General features: G+C 35.4%; 4 protein-coding genes and 5 non-coding genes across 10 annotated transcripts; 6 read left to right on the top strand and 3 right to left on the bottom strand.

Annotated features, from left to right (window-relative positions):
- Positions 1-382: 382 nt before the first annotated feature.
- Positions 383-2,483, bottom strand: Y38F2AL.12 (uncharacterized protein). The gene is made up of 3 exons (NM_001392264.1): positions 1,188-2,483; positions 1,000-1,129; positions 383-948 (listed from the first exon to the last, which is right to left on the bottom strand). The coding sequence occupies exons 1-2, from the start codon at positions 1,196-1,198 to the stop codon at positions 1,096-1,098; spliced, it is 45 nt and encodes a 14-aa protein (NP_001380119.1). The 5' UTR covers positions 1,199-2,483; the 3' UTR covers positions 383-948; positions 1,000-1,095.
- Positions 922-942, top strand: 21ur-15630. Its single transcript, NR_052970.1, has one exon.
- Positions 2,064-2,162, top strand: Y38F2AL.8. Its single transcript, NR_052969.1, has one exon. It is a non-coding gene; the product is annotated as an Unclassified non-coding RNA Y38F2AL.8 (non-coding RNA).
- Y38F2AL.10 lies at positions 2,064-2,162 on the bottom strand. The gene has a single exon (NR_052968.1). It is a non-coding gene; the product is annotated as an Unclassified non-coding RNA Y38F2AL.10 (non-coding RNA).
- A 627-nt stretch (positions 2,484-3,110) lies between the features above and the next one.
- Positions 3,111-3,596, top strand: vha-3 (V-type proton ATPase 16 kDa proteolipid subunit 2/3; the record flags this gene model as incomplete). The annotated part of the gene is made up of 1 exon (NM_001380088.1): positions 3,111-3,596. One exon carries the CDS (start codon positions 3,111-3,113, stop codon positions 3,594-3,596), a length of 486 nt encoding a protein of 161 aa, NP_001367642.1.
- Positions 3,597-4,488: 892 nt separating this feature from the next.
- vha-11 (V-type proton ATPase subunit C) lies at positions 4,489-11,241 on the top strand. Of its 2 annotated transcripts, NM_001028280.6 has the most exons (7): positions 4,489-4,659; positions 5,057-5,124; positions 5,180-5,265; positions 6,147-6,432; positions 7,885-8,093; positions 9,262-9,533; positions 10,715-11,241. In NM_001028280.6, the coding sequence occupies exons 1-7, from the start codon at positions 4,522-4,524 to the stop codon at positions 10,808-10,810; spliced, it is 1,155 nt and encodes a 384-aa protein (NP_001023451.1). In that variant the 5' UTR covers positions 4,489-4,521; the 3' UTR covers positions 10,811-11,241. The 2 variants fall into 2 exon arrangements, with proteins under 2 accessions (NP_001023451.1, NP_001367641.1); NM_001380087.1 differs by lacking the exons at positions 7,885-8,093; positions 9,262-9,533; positions 10,715-11,241 and having other exon boundaries at positions 6,149-6,415.
- Positions 4,767-4,937, bottom strand: Y38F2AL.11. Its single transcript, NR_052967.1, has one exon. It is a non-coding gene; the product is annotated as an Unclassified non-coding RNA Y38F2AL.11 (non-coding RNA).
- Positions 11,242-12,508: 1,267 nt separating the features above from the next.
- mksr-2 (B9 domain-containing protein 2) lies at positions 12,509-14,764 on the top strand. The gene is made up of 4 exons (NM_067785.3): positions 12,509-12,603; positions 13,053-13,178; positions 13,224-13,408; positions 14,482-14,764. Exons 1-4 carry the CDS (start codon positions 12,516-12,518, stop codon positions 14,608-14,610), a joined length of 528 nt encoding a protein of 175 aa, NP_500186.1. The 5' UTR covers positions 12,509-12,515; the 3' UTR covers positions 14,611-14,764.
- A 1,080-nt stretch (positions 14,765-15,844) lies between these two features.
- Y38F2AL.9 lies at positions 15,845-15,909 on the top strand. Its single transcript, NR_052966.1, has one exon. It is a non-coding gene; the product is annotated as an Unclassified non-coding RNA Y38F2AL.9 (non-coding RNA).
- Positions 15,910-16,833: the final 924 nt, after the last annotated feature.

The raw sequence follows: 16,833 nt of genomic DNA, 5'->3' as shown, positions 1-16,833 counted from the left end.
AAATTCACAATTAACTGCAAGTTATAGAAAAATTATGAGTAAATATTTTGTTAGTTGACAATTTTCCGGAAGATCCAGTGAAAACCGAGATAGTCGATGCACCATGTCTCACAACTTGCTCATATCTTGCTATACATATATTCAGGATATAAAATGAATAATAAAAAATCGGCTATTTCAAACATTTTTAGATGAGAAACCGATTAAAATCTATGCACTTCACTGAATAAATTCCGCAAATTGTATTGTAAAAGGTGTAAATAAAATTTCAATTCTAATCTGATGAATAATTTTAATTTAATAATATTCGAATGAAGACAAAATTCAATGAAATGGATGATGTTGACTGGAAAAAGAAATTTGAAAAAATCGAAGAAAAAAAAACAAGTTTTCTCTTTATTGATGATTGTTGTCCCATGATGTTTTGTTTTTCATTTAAATTTTTAGAAATTTTACAGAAAAAGGTGAATAAACCGCCTGTCCTTCGCATAAAGATCATATCGTACTTAGTCGGGAGGGGGCCCTAAACAACAGGCACTTATAATATACAATTTAATAATGGTGGGGGGAGGTGATGACCTTGCACAGGAATTACGGACCACAAAGGGGAATGAATGAGGGGGAGGTGCGGTAAACAAGGAGAATGAATGGTTGGAATTAAAAAGAAAGCAGAATTTATATTTTCGGGAAATTTTTGAAAAAATTAGGAGGGCATAATCTGAAAAATTCCTAAATAGAACGATTTGCACCGCATGCACCCTGATGTCCAACCATTTTGTACTGATATTTCATATCGCCTCCGAGAAATAGTCGGACTGATACATTCACTTTTTTCCAGCTACCGCAACCTTCAATGTGCTCAATTTGTTTTTTCGTGCTTCAATTGGTCAATAATTCGCGACAGGTACTTCAGGATATTGACCGCCGATTTGTCATCGTTGAAAATGCCTGAAGGAAGGATGCGATGACAACTATTGGGCTCCAGTTGCCAAACACAACTTGAACTCGCCTCCACCGCCGTCACTAAGAACTGTGAGCCAGAGGACAGGATTTGCAGGGTCACGGAAACTCAACTCGTTTTTCAAGTCACACCCATTAAGCATGTGCTGCGACTTCCTTCTCCGTGTATCTGAACAATTTTATTTGAAAAATTAAGAAATAAAAGGCAAATACGTAACAATACCTACCTTCTCCACATTTTTCTTTCGTTTTCTCGCGAACTGGTGACGTTTTCTCCAATTAAGGCTTGCTACCAACCTTCAATACGAAACATTATTTTTTGAGATTAAATACGTAAATTTTCAAGCAAAATCAACAGCTTATAAACTAGTTTATTGTGTTTTAAATAAAGAAAATACAAATATTTGCCCGTGTGGAGTACATGCGCTTCTCCACGCGTTGTCCGGCAGGCGATTGTCAATGGAGCGCGAAAAACGCAATGGGCGAGGCCATAAGAAGGCCAGAACGTGCGATATTTCGTATGCCTAAACGCATCAACGATAAAAACTTAGACTTTGTCTGAGGCCTAGGCTTAGGCCCTAGGCATAAGTCTGGCAACAAAAACCATGATAAATTGTCCAAAAAATAGTGACAAAACGTTTTGCGGGGTTGGAGAGTTGGACTCAACTTAACTTTGTGTTAGAGATTTTTTTTTGTAATATAAAGACCACGGGCTTTTTATTCGTTTTTTTTTTGAAAAAAAATCATTTGAAATTTGATTTTTTGAACCTTTTTCTAAAAAAAAAATCATTTCCATTTTGCCATTTCTCCCCCGATAATGTTCATAATCGCCGACTTGATTCGCTGGCATCGTGGACGTCATCAAAATGAGGGATTTCAGGTAAAAATTGAGGATTTTCTGTTACTTTTTTGCGAATTTACTTGAAAACGGACTACGGTTTTTTTCCTTATTTTCTGTTAAAAAAAAACCATTTTTCCATCAATTTCTTCATTAAAATCGTCAATTTTCAAACTTTCCACCATTTTCCCAACGAGACATCAACTGCACACCGAAGAGACGCAGACTCCGTGTCCCAAAGGCGCGCCACCGCAAACGTTGCCTCGGGTCTCGTCCCGCTCGACGGAAAAATTGGCAAGAGAGCGACGGCTGGCCGCAGAGACCGAAAATCGATCTTGTATCTCTATTTTAGTCATTGATTCTCGCCTCCAACGACCTGCCACATAGCTATAAAGTTGGAATTTTAACCGATTTCTTGTATATTTGTTATGAAAAGTCGCAGGAAATGCTCGAAATTAGTGGAAATCTGATGGATTTTCGCATAGAATACGGTAGATTTCGATCAGTAAATTGTTGATTTTTGGTTTTTTATTTCCGTGATTTTTAATTTCATCTTTTTTTTTGTGATCATTCTTGATATTTCCTGCAAAAACTTCACTTTTTCTCTAGTTTTTCTCAACTTTCAGCAAATTTTCTTGCTCAATGTGCCACGTGTTGTGTTTAATGTCATGCTCTTAAAATCTGAAAATTTCGAATAAAAATCGGAATTCTTGAAATTTTCCGACAAATCGTTGTTTTTAGCGGATTTTCCCGTAATTTCGCGACTAAATTATTGAAAAAGTACATTTTACATTTTTATAATAGCAATTTTTTGATAAAAAATTCAATATTTTGCTCTGAAATATTAATAAATGCAGAGAAAAATCAATAATTCGAGAAAATCCGCAATAGTTCGTCACGGTCATTGCGTACCGTACACGGTATCTGACGAGCATTTTCAGCTAATTTTTGTGGTTTTTCGTAGTTTTTTCAGAGTAAAATCGGTTGAAACAAAAAAACAATGTAATTTCCAGGTAGCACGTGCTATTTTATACAGAAAATTTGTAAAAAAATCACCGAAAAAAGGTGATTTTTCATTAATTTTTCTTCAGTTTTTCGGTAGTTTTTAACAAACAAATCTTTCACAAATCACAATTTTTATGAAAATTGTAATCTAGAAGCTTCCAATCCTCCAATTCTCGGGTTTTCCGTCTCTTTCGTCAGATTTTCGTCGAATTTTCGCAACAATTTCTACTCCAAATTTGGATTATAATTCCCATTAATTTTCAGTAAAAACCTTATTTCCCATCTACAAAACTTCCTCACACAAAAAATGTCGTACGACTTGGAAACCGCCGAAAGAGCCGCCTATGCTCCATTCTTCGGCTACATGGGAGCCGCTTCAGCCCAAATCTTCACCGTCCTCGGAGCCGCCTACGGAACCGCCAAATCTGCCGTCGGAATCTGTTCAATGGGTGTCATGCGCCCGGAGCTTATCATGAAGTCTGTGATTCCGGTTATTATGGCCGGTATCATCGGTATCTACGGTCTCGTCGTCGCGATGGTCTTGAAGGGAAAAGTGACGTCGGCAAGTGCTGGTTACGATTTGAATAAGGGATTCGCTCACTTGGCCGCCGGACTTACGTGCGGACTTTGTGGATTGGGAGCCGGATATGCTATCGGAATTGTTGGAGACGCCGGAGTCCGTGGAACAGCTCAACAGCCACGTCTTTTCGTCGGAATGATCCTTATCCTTATCTTCTCTGAAGTCTTGGGACTCTACGGAATGATCGTCGCCCTCATCCTTGGAACTTCTTAATTCGCCTATTTTTGCAGTTTTTCCACAAAAAAAAAGAGAAATTTCGGAGCTTTTCTGTAAAAAATCGGGCAAATTTTGAGCTAAATTGCCGAGTTTTAAAAAATTAGTAAAAATTGGAAAATCTGATTTTTTTTCGTCGCAAAAATCTATAAAATTTGGGGTTTTTTGTGGATTTTTCCCGTAAAAATCGATAAAATTCTAGATTTTTTCCGATTTTCTCGCATAAAATAGATCAAATTCTTTTTTTTTTCCAAACTATCCGTGAAAATCGATAAAATACCTGTTTTTCCGTTAAAAATTAATAAAAACCTGATTTTTCCTGTTTTTCATGAAAAATTACAAAAAAATCGATAAAATTCGTGGTTTTTTTGTTGATTTTTCCGTAAAAATCGATAAAATTCGTGGTTTTTTTTGTGGATTTTTTCGTGAAAAATCGATAAAATTTGATCAAAACTTTTTTTTTCCAAATTTTCTCTGAAAATCGATAAAATACCAGTTTTTTTCTGTTTTTTCGCTGAAAATTACCAAAAAATCACCTAATTACCGCTCAAAAACCCAAATTTTCCAATTTTCCCGCCTAAAAATCGATAATTCACTCAATTTTCCCCGATTTTTCACCGATTTTCTCCGGAATTTCTCGTTTTTTTCCATTTTTTCTCCAATTTTTCAGTCTAAACCGCTGTGATTTTTTTTCTATAACATTCCTATATTCTCCTAGGAGTTTCTCTTTTTTTTTTAATCTCACACAAAATTTCTATATTTTCCCTAGTTTTTTTCGCTTCAAAAAATCCTCAACAAATGAGGAAAAATCCCCCCAATTTTCTTGTGAATTTTCTCTCGTTTCTATCTTAAATTGTGAATAATAAATTTCAAAAAAAAAAAAAAAATTCAGGCCGCTCCACCTCCTCAACAGCAGCAGTGGAAGATGTCGTCGGCGACGTCCGGCGAATATTGGCTTATTTCGGTGCCCGGTGAGAAGGGAGCAAATGATGCGTGGGATAAGCTCAATCGATCCACTGGAAATACGTCGACCAACTCGAAATATTTGATTCCTGATTTGAAGGTGAGCAAATTTGGCAAAAAATGACCCAAAATTCGAGAATTTTGATAAAATTTGACCCAAAATTCGATGATTTTGACGAAAAATACCCTTAAAATCGATTTTCCAGTCAAAAATTCAAAATTCCCGCCGACCGCTTGATGCAAGTGCGCTCCAATGAGCAGCTCACTAGAAACGGCCGCCACGTGGCATTTTTCGATAAAATTTGAATTTGATCACAATATTGACAGTTTTGCCCCGAAAAATAATCCAAATTCTGAGATTTTTCATTGAAAACCACGAAATTTAGTGAAAATTGACTGAAAAATCGATAATTTCGAGTGTTTAGTGCAAGTGCGCTCCAATGAGAAATTTGCGAAAAACCGCATTTCACCGGCGGTTTTTATTGATTTTTTTCCAGGTCGGAACCTTGGATCAACTCGTCGGATTATCGGATGATTTGAGCAAGTTGGACACCTCTGCTGAGGCGTGAGTTTATCGATTTTCTACCCGAAAAATCGATAATTTATCGATTTTCTTACAGAGTTATTCGCAAACTTGTGCAATATTTCACCGAAGTTCTCGAGGAAGATAAGAGCAAAATTGCCGAGAATTTGGTCATTGGAAACAGTGAGTTTTCAAATAAAAAATTTGAATTTCGCGGGGCAAATTGCATGCTGCAAGTGCGCTCCACGGAGGAATTTTTTGCGAAATTTGTGTTTTTTAATGGATTTTCAGCCGTCATTTTTCGTCTATTTTCATTCAAAAATCCAAGAAAAATACGACGAAATGTTTGTATTTATAACTAAAAAATTCAAATTCCTGACCGACCGCATGCTGCAAGTGCGCTCCAATGAGAAAATGACTAGAATTGCTGGTTTTCAGCCATTTTTGTACCATTTTTAGTGTATTTTAAGTGAAATATCACAGAAAACGGCGAAATTTTTTAATTTCTCACTGAAAATTCAAATTTCTAATCGACCGCGCATGATGTAAATGCGCTCTAATGAGAAAATGACTAGAATCGCGGGTTTTCAGCCATTTTTGTACAATTTTTAGTGTATTTTAAGTGAAATATCACAGAAAACGGCGAAATTTTTTTAATTTTTCACTGAAAATTCAAATTTCTAATCGACCGCGCATGATGTAAATGCGCTCTAATGAGAAAATGACTAGAATTGCGGGTTTTCAGCCATTTTTGTACAATTTTTAGTGTATTTTGAGTGAAATTACACTGAAAACAGTGAAATTTTTCAATTTCTCACTGAAAATTCAAATTCCTGTTCGACCGCATGATGCAAATGCGCTCTAATGATAAAATTGATTCATTTGTGGTTTTTAATCGACTTAGCGCCTTTTTTAATGTATTTTGAGTGAAATAAAAAATTCCTGATAGATCGCAAGGTCGCTCCAATGAGAAATTTTCGCGGAAATTGCGATTTTTGATGGATTTTCAGCCATTTTTTGTGCTGAAAAATGAAAAAAAAAACCCAATAAAATGTATCATTTAGAGGACATGAAGACGTACGTGACGAAATTCCAATGGGAAGGTGCCAAATATCCACTGAAACAATCGTTGAAAGTGCTCAGCGAGATTATTGGCAAACAAATCAGCCAGATTGATAACGATTTGAAAGTCAAATCGCTCACCTACAATAATTTGAAAAATGCGTTGGCATCGATGGATCGAAAGACTGTTGGATCACTTCTCACCAAGGATTTGGCAGATTTGGTGAAGGCTGACGATTTTGTACTCAATTCTGAGTATCTACAGACGGTCATTGTTGTTGTCCCGAAGTAAGGACACTTGGAAAATAAAAAAATCGACCCAAAACTCGTGAAAATTTGAATTATTTTCGCGCCCACCGCGCATGTTGTAAGTGCGCTCCAATGCAATTTGGTCAAAAATGTGTTTTTTTCCCCCGATTTTTCTGCAATATTTTATGAAATTGAAGTGGAACTCCTCGACGAGGAAATGCTCTTTTTAACTCAAAAACTCAAAAAAATTCAAAAATTTCCCGCATGTTGCAAGTGCGCTCCAATGAGCATCTCACTAGAAACGGCCGCCACGTGGCATTTTTCAATGAAATTTGAAATTTTACGGTAAAAATTGATCACAATATTGACAGTTTTGCCCCGAAAAATAATCCAAATTCTGAGATTTTTCATTGAAAACCACGAAATTTAGTGAAAATTGATTGAAAAATCGATAATTTCGACTAAAAACTCAAAATTCCCGCCCCGAGTGTTTAGTGCAAGTGCGCTCCAATGAGAAATTTGCGAGAAACCGCATTTTTCGATCAAAAGTTACTCGACATTCGAATTTTTCAGTCAAATTTTTCGCAAAAAGTCAAAAACTGAATGCTTCGAAAAAATCGATTTTCCAGCCAGAAATTTTGATTTTCCCGCCGACTGCAAGTGCGCTCCATTGGGAAATTTACTAGAAACGGCCGCGACATGTCATTTTTCGAAAAAATTACGAAAAACATCATTTCGAAGCCGATTTTTTCCGAAAAAAAGTCGAAAATTGATTTTCCAGCTGAAAATTATTTGAATGTTCACCACAGTCTGCAAATACGCTCCAATGAGAAAGTTGGCAAAATTTGAATTTTCGCGCATGTTGCAAGTGCGCTCCAATGAAATTTGGTCAAAAATGTGTTTTTTTCAATTTTCTTTTCAATTTTCCCGCCGACCAATTTTCTTTTCAATTTTCCCGCCGACCGCGCATGTTGCAAGTGCGCTCAAATGAGAAAATGGCGGAAAATGTTGATTTTCGAGTGTTTTAGGTCGATTTTTGTTGTTTTCGATGAAAAATAGCGAAAAAAAAACGATTTTCTTATTAAAAATTCAAATTTCCCTTGTAAACTGTGTTTTTCAAGTGCGCTCCAATGAGAAAATGGTGGAAAACTTGATTTTTGAGCATTTTTGAATATTTCGCATATTTTAAAGCCGATGTTTGTTGTTTTCGATGAAAAATAGCGAAAAAAAACGATTTTCTTATTAAAAATTCAAATTTCCCTTGTAAACTGTGTTTTTCAAGTGCGCTCCAATGAGAAAATGGTGGAAAACTTGATTTTTGAGCATTTTTGAATATTTCGCACATTTTAAAGTCGATTTTTGATGTTGTTTCCGATAAAAAACTAGCGAAAACCGGATTTTTAAAACTGAAAATTTGATTTAAAATTTTTTTTTTAAATTTTCTGCGTTTTTCAAGTGCGCTCTATTGAGAATTTTCCATTTTTTTTGCAGAATCTCAGTGAAAGAATGGGAACAGAAATACGCGACACTCTCGTCGATGGTTGTTCCAGGATCTTCAAAACTTTTGACAGAAGAAGGAGAACATGCTCTGTATACAGTAACCCTCTTCAAGAAGGTCATCGATGAGTTCAAGAATACGGCACGCGAGAATAAATTCATCGTTCGTGACTTTGTCTACGATGAGGAGACTCTTAAAGCAGGTACTACTACTGCTGCTGGAAAATTTTGACGACGAAATTGCTCAAAAATGAGATTTTCCGATGTCCCAAAAAAGTTTTTCATGAAATTTCAGTGCGAAATTTGAACTCCTCGTCGTTTTCTACCCCCGGACACGTGATTTTTCAAAGCTCTAGCTCAAAATTACGTGAAATCCGGTGTTTTTAGGTTACGGTAGTCGGTGTTTGCGTACTTTTGGGGCTACAGTAACCCCGAATCTAAAAAATTGAGCTAGAGCACTCGGAAAAAAGATATCAGGGGTGGGAAATTGCGGGGAATTCAAATTTTTTAATGAAAACAGCGGAAGACAGTTTACAAATCTCGAAATGTGTGAAAAGTACCCATTTTTGTGGGGTCCAAAATTATTTCCGATGAAAATAATTATCAAATTCAATTTCCCCGACACTTTTAACCCCCTTGTCCCTTGTTTCTGAGTCTCTAACTCAAAATTTTGGGACAAGGGGTTAAAAGTGTGGGGGGGAAATTGAATTTGATAATTATTTTCATCGGAAATAATTTTGGACCCTTCAAAAATTGGGTACTTTTCACATTTCGAGATTTGTAAACTGTCTTCCGCTGTTTTCATTAAAAAATTTGAATTCCCCGCAATTTCCCACCCCAGGATACCTTTTTTCCGGATGCTCTAGCTCAATTTTTTAGATTCGGGGTTACTGTAGCCCCAAAAGTACGCAAACACCGACTACCGTAACCCAATACACTGGAGTTTACGCAATTTTAAGCTAAAGCTCTGAAAATTTTGGTGCTGAGGTGAAAAATGGCGTGGATTACTACGAATTTGATTCTGAAATTGTTGAAATATTACAATTTTTCAAAAACTTTGTGGCCTATAAATCATAATTTTCCGTCTTTTTGATGTCTAAAAATTCGAAATCGCGGCAATTTTCCACCCACCATATCTTCTTTTTTTTTGGTGCCTCTAGCTCAAATTTGGGAAATTTGGGTTACTGTAGCTTCGAATGTCCGCAAACACCGATTACCGTAACCCAAAACACCGAGTTTTACGCAATTTTGAGCTTGAGCTCTGAAAATTTAGGCCCAGGGGTAGAAAATGACTGGGATTACGAATTTGATATTGAAATTTGAAAAAAAAATCAGATTTTTGAAGAAAGAAAAAATTTTAAAAAATTGCAGGAAGAACGGAACGCGACAAGTTGATGGCCGAGAAGCAGAGACAATACGCTCCACTAATTCGTTGGCTTAAGATCAATTTCGGCGAGATCTTCGCCGCCTACATTCATATCAAGGCTCTCCGTGTATTCGTCGAATCGGTACTCCGCTACGGACTCCCAGTCAACTTCCAGGCTGCTGTCATTGAACCGGCCAAGGGACAACAGAAGAAACTGAGACAAGAGTTGCACAAATTGTATATTCATTTGGATGGATCCGCCGCTGGTCCTATTGATGTACGGGAAAAATGCGCTCAGCTCAAAATTGACTTGAAAAATCGATATTTTCATGGAAAATCACCCCCGGAAACTCGAAAAATCGATTTTGAAATTGAAATTTTGAATTTCATACCGTTCCAATAGCGCTCCACTGAGAAATTTGTCAAAAATCCCGCATTTTGAATTTCGCCGCGCCGACCACACACACACACACGATGCAAGTGCGCTCTACTGACAAAAATTCCCAAAAAACTGGAATTTTCTAGGTTTTACGGCAAAAATAAAAAAAAAACGCGCTCTAATGAGAAAATTCCAAATTTTTGAAAAATTTGAGTTTCTGTGTTTTTTTCAGTAAAAAAATATGAAAATTTTGGGTCCACTAGCCAAATTTTGATCAAAAACTCAAAAATCTTGTGTGTAAAATTTGAATTTCGCGCCGACCGACCGCACGATGCAAGTGCGCTCTAATGAGAAAATTGCGTGAAAAATTGAATTTTTGTTTTTGTTTTTAATTTTAATTTTAATTTTTTAATTTAATTTTTGAAAAATCGATATTTTCATGGAAAATCACCCCGGAAACTCGAAAAATCGATTTTGAAATTGAAATTTTGAGTTTCATACCGCTCTAATAGCGAAAATTCCACTGAAAAATTTGTCAAAAATCCCGCATTTTCACAGAAAATTCAAATTTCGCGCCAATCACGTATTATGCAAGTGCGCTCTAATGATAAAATTGCCGAAAACTTAAGTTTCTGTACTTTTTCCCCGAGTTTTTGGATCAAAAACTCAAAAATCCTACGAAAAATTTGAATTTCGCCACACACACACGATGCAAGCGCGCTCTACTGACAAAAATTCCCAAAAAACTGGAATTTTCTAGGTTTTATGGCAAAAATTTTAAAAAAAAACGCGCTCTAATGAGAAAATTCCAAATTTTTGAAAATTTTGAGTTCCGTGTTTTTTCAGTAAAAAAATATGAAAATTTTGGGTCCACTAGCCAAATTTTGACCAAAAACTCAAAAATCTTGTGCAAAATTTGAATTTCGCGCCGACCACACACACACGATGCAAGTGCGCTCTACTGACAAAAATTGCAAAAATCCGTGATTTCCTAGGTATTACCCCGCAACAATTTTGCGCTTACATGGAGTGCAAGTGCGCTCTAATGAGAAAATTGCCGAAAAATTCAATTTTTGCAGACTTTGGAAGACTCGCCAGCTCTCATGTCGCTGGGTGTGAACGAATATTATCCATACGTCTTCTTCAAGCTGAATATCGATTTTTTGAACAAGTGATGACGTCATCTGGATACCACCGAATTTTGTACACACACATTCCCCCCTCCATCACCACCCAAGAACAAAAATTTTTTTTTTTCGAATTTCTTATTTTTTTACCCCAATTTTCCTGTGATAGTCGCAATTTTTCACTACACCCAATTAAAAAAAAACATTTTTCAAAATTTTATGACAAAAAATATAACGATTTTTACAAGTTTTAGAAGTAGTAGATTGGCCTAAAATTTAGTGTAATTTTAGATGAAATTTCACTTATATGCTCGCCTTCCCGTCTTTTTTTTGGAATTTTTCCTTTATTTTTTAGGGATAAATTCCGCGCCTTTACTCTTATTATGTATGACAAACTACAACATTCAGTCAGTCAGTCCCCCCTCACACACTCTCCGATTTCTTTACATTCCAAGAGATAAATGTATTTTTTATTGATATTTTTTTTTGGATTTTTTGGGATTTTTCTGCAAGAAAATTGGTCAAATTTGACCGGAAAGGAACTAAAAATCGATTTGGAAATGAGCAAATTTGAATTTCGCGGAAATTCAATTGTGCTCTAATGACAAACTACCTAAAATTTCAATTTGCACTTGAAACTACATAGAAATTGATTTTTTGACTGAAAAATTTGAATTTCGCGCAGGCGCAAATACGCTCCATTGAGAAAACCACCTCGAAAAATAGCGAAATTTCAGTGTTTTCATTGATAAAATATGCAAAATTAGGATTTTCATCACGTTTTACATGAAAAATTTGAACATCGCGCCCCGATCACATGTTGAAAACGCGCTCTAATAAGAAAATTCGGAAATTTGGCGAAATTTGTCGTTTTCCTCGGGAACCCAAGTGAACTTTTTTGATTTATTCACATTTTGTGTTGAGAAATGCACAAAATTTGGCTTTTTCACTGGAAAAACTAAAATTTGCTCCAACCGAACGTTGTAAGTGCGCTCTAATGAGAAAAATGCGTTTTTGCCCAAAAAGTCGTTGAAAAACTAAGTCTTCGTGAAGAAAATGCGATTTTTCCTATAAAAATAACCTAAAAATCCAATTTCTGTTCAGAAATTCAAACACGGTGGTACAGCAGCTAGATGAGTGCAAACGCGCTCCACCGAACAAACACAAATTTGACCGGTTAGGAAATTTTCAATCAAAAAATTTCTTAATAGAAAAGATAGATAATTTCATTGCGGCCATTTCTTATATGCATCGCAAAATCTTGTGATGGTTTTTTTTTTGTGATGGTTTTCGAGATAGTAGCCAATATAGGTATCCAGACTGAGTACCATGAACCAATCCATCTAGTTTCTGTGCTACCGTGGGCTCCAACCGAACGTTGTAAGTGTGCTCTAATGAGAAAATTGCGTTTTTGTCCGAAAAATCGTTGAAAAACTAAGTCTTCGTGAAGAAAAAACAGTTTTTCCTCTAAAAATTAACAAAAAATCCAATTTCTGTTTAGAAATTCAAACTTTGCCCCAACTGTATGTGCGCTCCACTGAAAAAGTGGCCAAATTTTGTGATCTTTGCATTAAAAAATATTAAAATGGTTTTTATTACTGAAGAACATCGAAATTTTACTAAATTCTGACATTTCTCAATCTATTTCCACGCTTTTCCCGGTTGCTGGGCACCTCTGCACCACCCGGTTGCCGTGGCAACCGGCTTCCACTCCAAGGAGCTCGCGGAGCCCATTGATTCCCTCCGGGATAAAATGGCCGAAGTGTTCGTTTCGGGACAAATTTTATCGGCACGTGGATTCGGTGATAATCGGCTATCGATTCGATATCAACTCAGTTTTGGTGAGAGCATTATCGATTTTTTTCGCGGAAAATTTGAGTTTTTCCTCAAATTTTGGATTGAAAAATTGTTTTTCGTGTATTTTACATTAAAATGTTGTTATTTTTTCGATTTTTATCAGTACATCGAGTTTGAAACGTGAAAATTATTAATTTCATGGATTTTCTCATTGGAGCGCGCTTGCATAGCACATAGGTTGAGGGAAAATAGAATTTTTCGTTAAATTTCCCTGAAAATTACAATCGTTCTGTAAAAACATTTTAAATTTCATAAATTGAACGTAGAAACATTTAAATTTTTCAATTTTCGCGTCTGAGCGAACTTGCAACATGCGGTCGGCGGGAAATTTAAATTTTCGAGTTTGAAATTGATTTTTTCAATTCTTCTAGAATTTTGAAACTTCAAAAAAAAAAATTTCATCAGAAAGAAAGAAAAATAAATAAATTTCCAGGAGGCGGTTGGAGAGTGGTTCAGGGTGAAAGTGAGGGTCAGACTCAGACAGATTGTCCTTCAGTTTTCGAAAATGCTCATTTTGCTCATCCAATCGATTTGCACCTGGCAACTTCCAGTATTCAAGGTAAGAGACATCATGACACCCCCGACACATAGATGGAATTTCCAGGTTGGCCCCGACTTTTGCTCCAAATCTGGCACCATGACAACTACGGTAGACAGGAAATTGCTGGGTACGGTACTTTGCTCCTTCCTACCTCTCCCGGGAAACATGTTCTAACATCTGGATGCTGGCGACCTAAAGGAAGTTGGAGGGAGGAAATGATGCATAAACTGGTGGGAGGAGGACTGCAGGTGAGTATGCAAGTATGCAAGTTCGCCCTAGTGAATATTGGTTATAACTCGGTTGCTGATGGAGGTAGAAGATAATTGTGTACTGATAAATTGTTGAGCATAAAATTTGGTATACTTTGTTAGTTTAGAATTTTTAAAACGCTAAAGCCATTAGGGAGATGAGCAAGATATTCACCTGTAAATTTACAATAATGGGAAGACTTGAATATGGATTAGGTTAGTTTAAAGGCGCATAACATCCTTATGGCTGTTGGTAGCAAAAAGTTTTCAACTAACAATTGTTAAGCACTAAATTTTGCACATTTTGTTAGTTGACGAAATTTTTGAAAGTTTAGCTATAAGGGAGATATGGGCGTTTGAAGGTTAAAAAAAAGGGCTTCATTAAACTTTTGAGTTTAAAGGCGCATAACATTTTTTGGATTGATCATAGTAAAAAGTTATCAACTAACAATTTGTTAAGCACTAAATTTTGCATATTTTGTTAGTTGACCAAATTTTTGAAAGTTTAGCCATAAGGGAGATATGGGCGTTTGAAGGTTAAAAAAAGGGCTTCATTAAACTTTTGAGTTTAAAGGCGCATAACATTTTTTGGATTGTTGATAGTAAAAAGTTATCAACTAACATTTTGTTAATCACTAAATTTTGAATATTTTAATATTTAACAAGTTTATTAAAACTTTAGTTTTGAGGACGGTATAGGAGTTTGTAGGTTAAAAAAGAAAAGGGCTTCATTAAACTTTTGAGTTTAAAGGCGCATAACATTTTTTGGATTGTTGATAGTAAAAATTTGTAACTAACGATTTGTTAAGTATTAAGTACAACGTTGCGGAAATTTTGTTAGTTAGCAAATTTTTTAAAACTTCAGCTATTGGAGAGTTATATTAGTTTAAAGCTGGTGAAATGCTCAAATGGAATTTCTAAGTTTAAAGGCGCATAACATTTTTATGCCTGCTAGTAACAAAAAGTTTTCAGCTATCAATTTGTTAAGCATCATTAAATTATACACACTTTGCCAGTTGACAACTTTTTGATATCCCTACCCCTTCCGAAATTTACACCTAAAACTCTTCCAGCTCACCAGCCTCAGCGCCCTGGAGGATCCGTCGATTCGCGAGAAGATTGTCAGTGTGTCAGCTGGAGTCGTCAAATTTGAATTGAATATTATTACTAAAAATTTTCAGAGATATGGTATTTTGTGTTAGTTTTGGTAGATAGCTTTGAAAATGGAATATTCTTTGTATGGAAAAAGATTTTTAAAAAAGAATTTCAAAAAAAAATTTCATGATTTTTTTTCTTAAATTCTTTCAATTTATGTATGTGTTATTTTACTTCAATTAATAAATTTTTCAATTCGCACCATAGATTTATAGATTTTTCCCAAAACACCTGTTCCCTAAAATTTTACCCTGAACCTTCTCTTTACCTGTTTTCTCCAGTTTTCAGAGAAAAAAAAAACTAAAAGATCAAAAAAAATTGGGTAGAGAAAAAAGGCTACATGTATCAAGTTTCAGCTAAGAAACTGAGAAGCTACGGGCGGCGCAGAAGTTGGGGGCAAAACTTTGTAGTCCGTCGGTCGGCACACAAGGCATTTTTTCGCTTTTTTCGCACATTCCTTTAATTTTTCTTGTGTTCGAAGGCATTTTTAAAGTTTTTTGAGTTTTTTTTTCTGAAAAAATTGAACTTTTTTTTCATAGTTTTAGAATTTTCGAAAAGTCTGGATTTCGAGCCAAACTATGGTGGCTTGAAGTTGGTTGCCTAAAAATTTAGTAGCAAATAAAGTAGGTTTAGAATTTTCTAAAAATTCGAATTTTCGGCCGAGTTATGAGCAATGAAAGTTGGTGGTCTAGAAACCCAATTTTCGGATTGTTAGGCCCTGTTTATTATTTTGCATTTTTATTCCTGATATAGCTCTCAAATATTTTAGAATTTTTCAAAAAATATTGATTTTCCATAAAGTTACGGATCATGAAAGTTGTTTTTTTGGTGGCCTAGAAACCAAAAACTAGGCCAACAACCACCAACAGGTGCGTTGAAATTGGTGGCCTAGAAACCCAAAACATTGGGTTCTAGGCCACCAATTTGTTTTGAAAAATTCAAAAATTTTTGAAATACTAAAGACTAGAATTTTTATTTAAAAACACAAACCCAGAAATAAAGATGGCCTAAAAACCCAAAATAAGGGTTTCTAGGCCACCAGCTTCAAATCGCTCTAACTTGGCTTAAAATTTGTATTCTTTAAATCTGAAATCTGTATTAGATAGCTTGTGTAGTTTTCATTAGACTTTGGTGGCCTAGATCTCCAAAACTCGGCCGCCAACTCTCAAAACCTCCTCTTACCTCGGATTAATTTCAAGATTGAAAAAAAAAAATGAAAAAATGTTCAAAATATCTCAATCAAACCCATAGAATGGTTACGATGACCGAAAAACCAGAATTTTTTGGGTTTGTAGGCCACCAACTTCAAATGGTCAGAACTCGGCTTAAAATCAATATTTTCGAGTGATCTTTTTTTGATATTCTGTGTTCTACTCTCACAATCCTTTAACAAATTTTTGACAAGAAGAATGTTGATGAGTAATGTTGATCCCGTCTTGTCTCAAACTTGTCGATATCTCTCAGTCTCATGCTTCATCCCCCTATCTCTGCTCTGCAGGAGCACACGCTGTAACGATTCTCTCTCTCATCGAGTAGAGAATCCTGGAGCCCCATCATCATGAGGTTTATCTCTCTCAAAGTTTATCGATTTCGCTGATTTCTTGACGGAAATCAGCGATATTTCAAAGTTTAGATTTTTTTGTATTTTTTTTTCTATACATATAACTTGCTCTGTTAGTCACCCTTTTTTACTTGAGAATATCCACAAATTTATAGTTGACTTTTTTTGTTTTGATTAAGTTATAGACAACCGAGATATGAGCTGTCAAAGTTGTATACTTTGATGACTCATAGGTCTGTTCAGTTTAGAGATATTAACAAATTTTGAACTAAATTACAAAGAAATAAATTCTAAATTTAAGTATTGTGATAGTTGGCAATTTTTTGGTATGTGCTGCCAAAGTTGAGCTATGCACCATATCATTCTTCTTTGTCATTTTGTATCCCAGTTCATTTGAAATATTTCTATGCATTTGCACAGAAATTATAGAAAATGTGTTAACAAATATTTTGTCAGTTGCCAATATTTTATTAAAATTTTATTAAAATAAAATTAAAGACATCCGAGGTATAGGCTGCTAAAGTAGAGCAAGAGTGGGTTCATTCGACGCACTGCCACGACTTTCCTTCTTTGACAGCCTATATCTCTAATCATTTTTAGAATGTTAGTAAGTTTGACATTAGAACAATATAGAAAAATGGCTGAAAAATGTTTTGTTAAAATGACAGTTTCAAATAAAATCAAAAGATAACCGTGGTATGAGCTGGCA

Source organism: Caenorhabditis elegans, chromosome IV (assembly GCF_000002985.6).
Source record: "Caenorhabditis elegans chromosome IV".
Lineage (NCBI taxonomy): Eukaryota > Metazoa > Nematoda > Chromadorea > Rhabditida > Rhabditidae > Caenorhabditis > Caenorhabditis elegans.
This window is presented reverse-complemented; position numbering and strand designations above follow the sequence as displayed.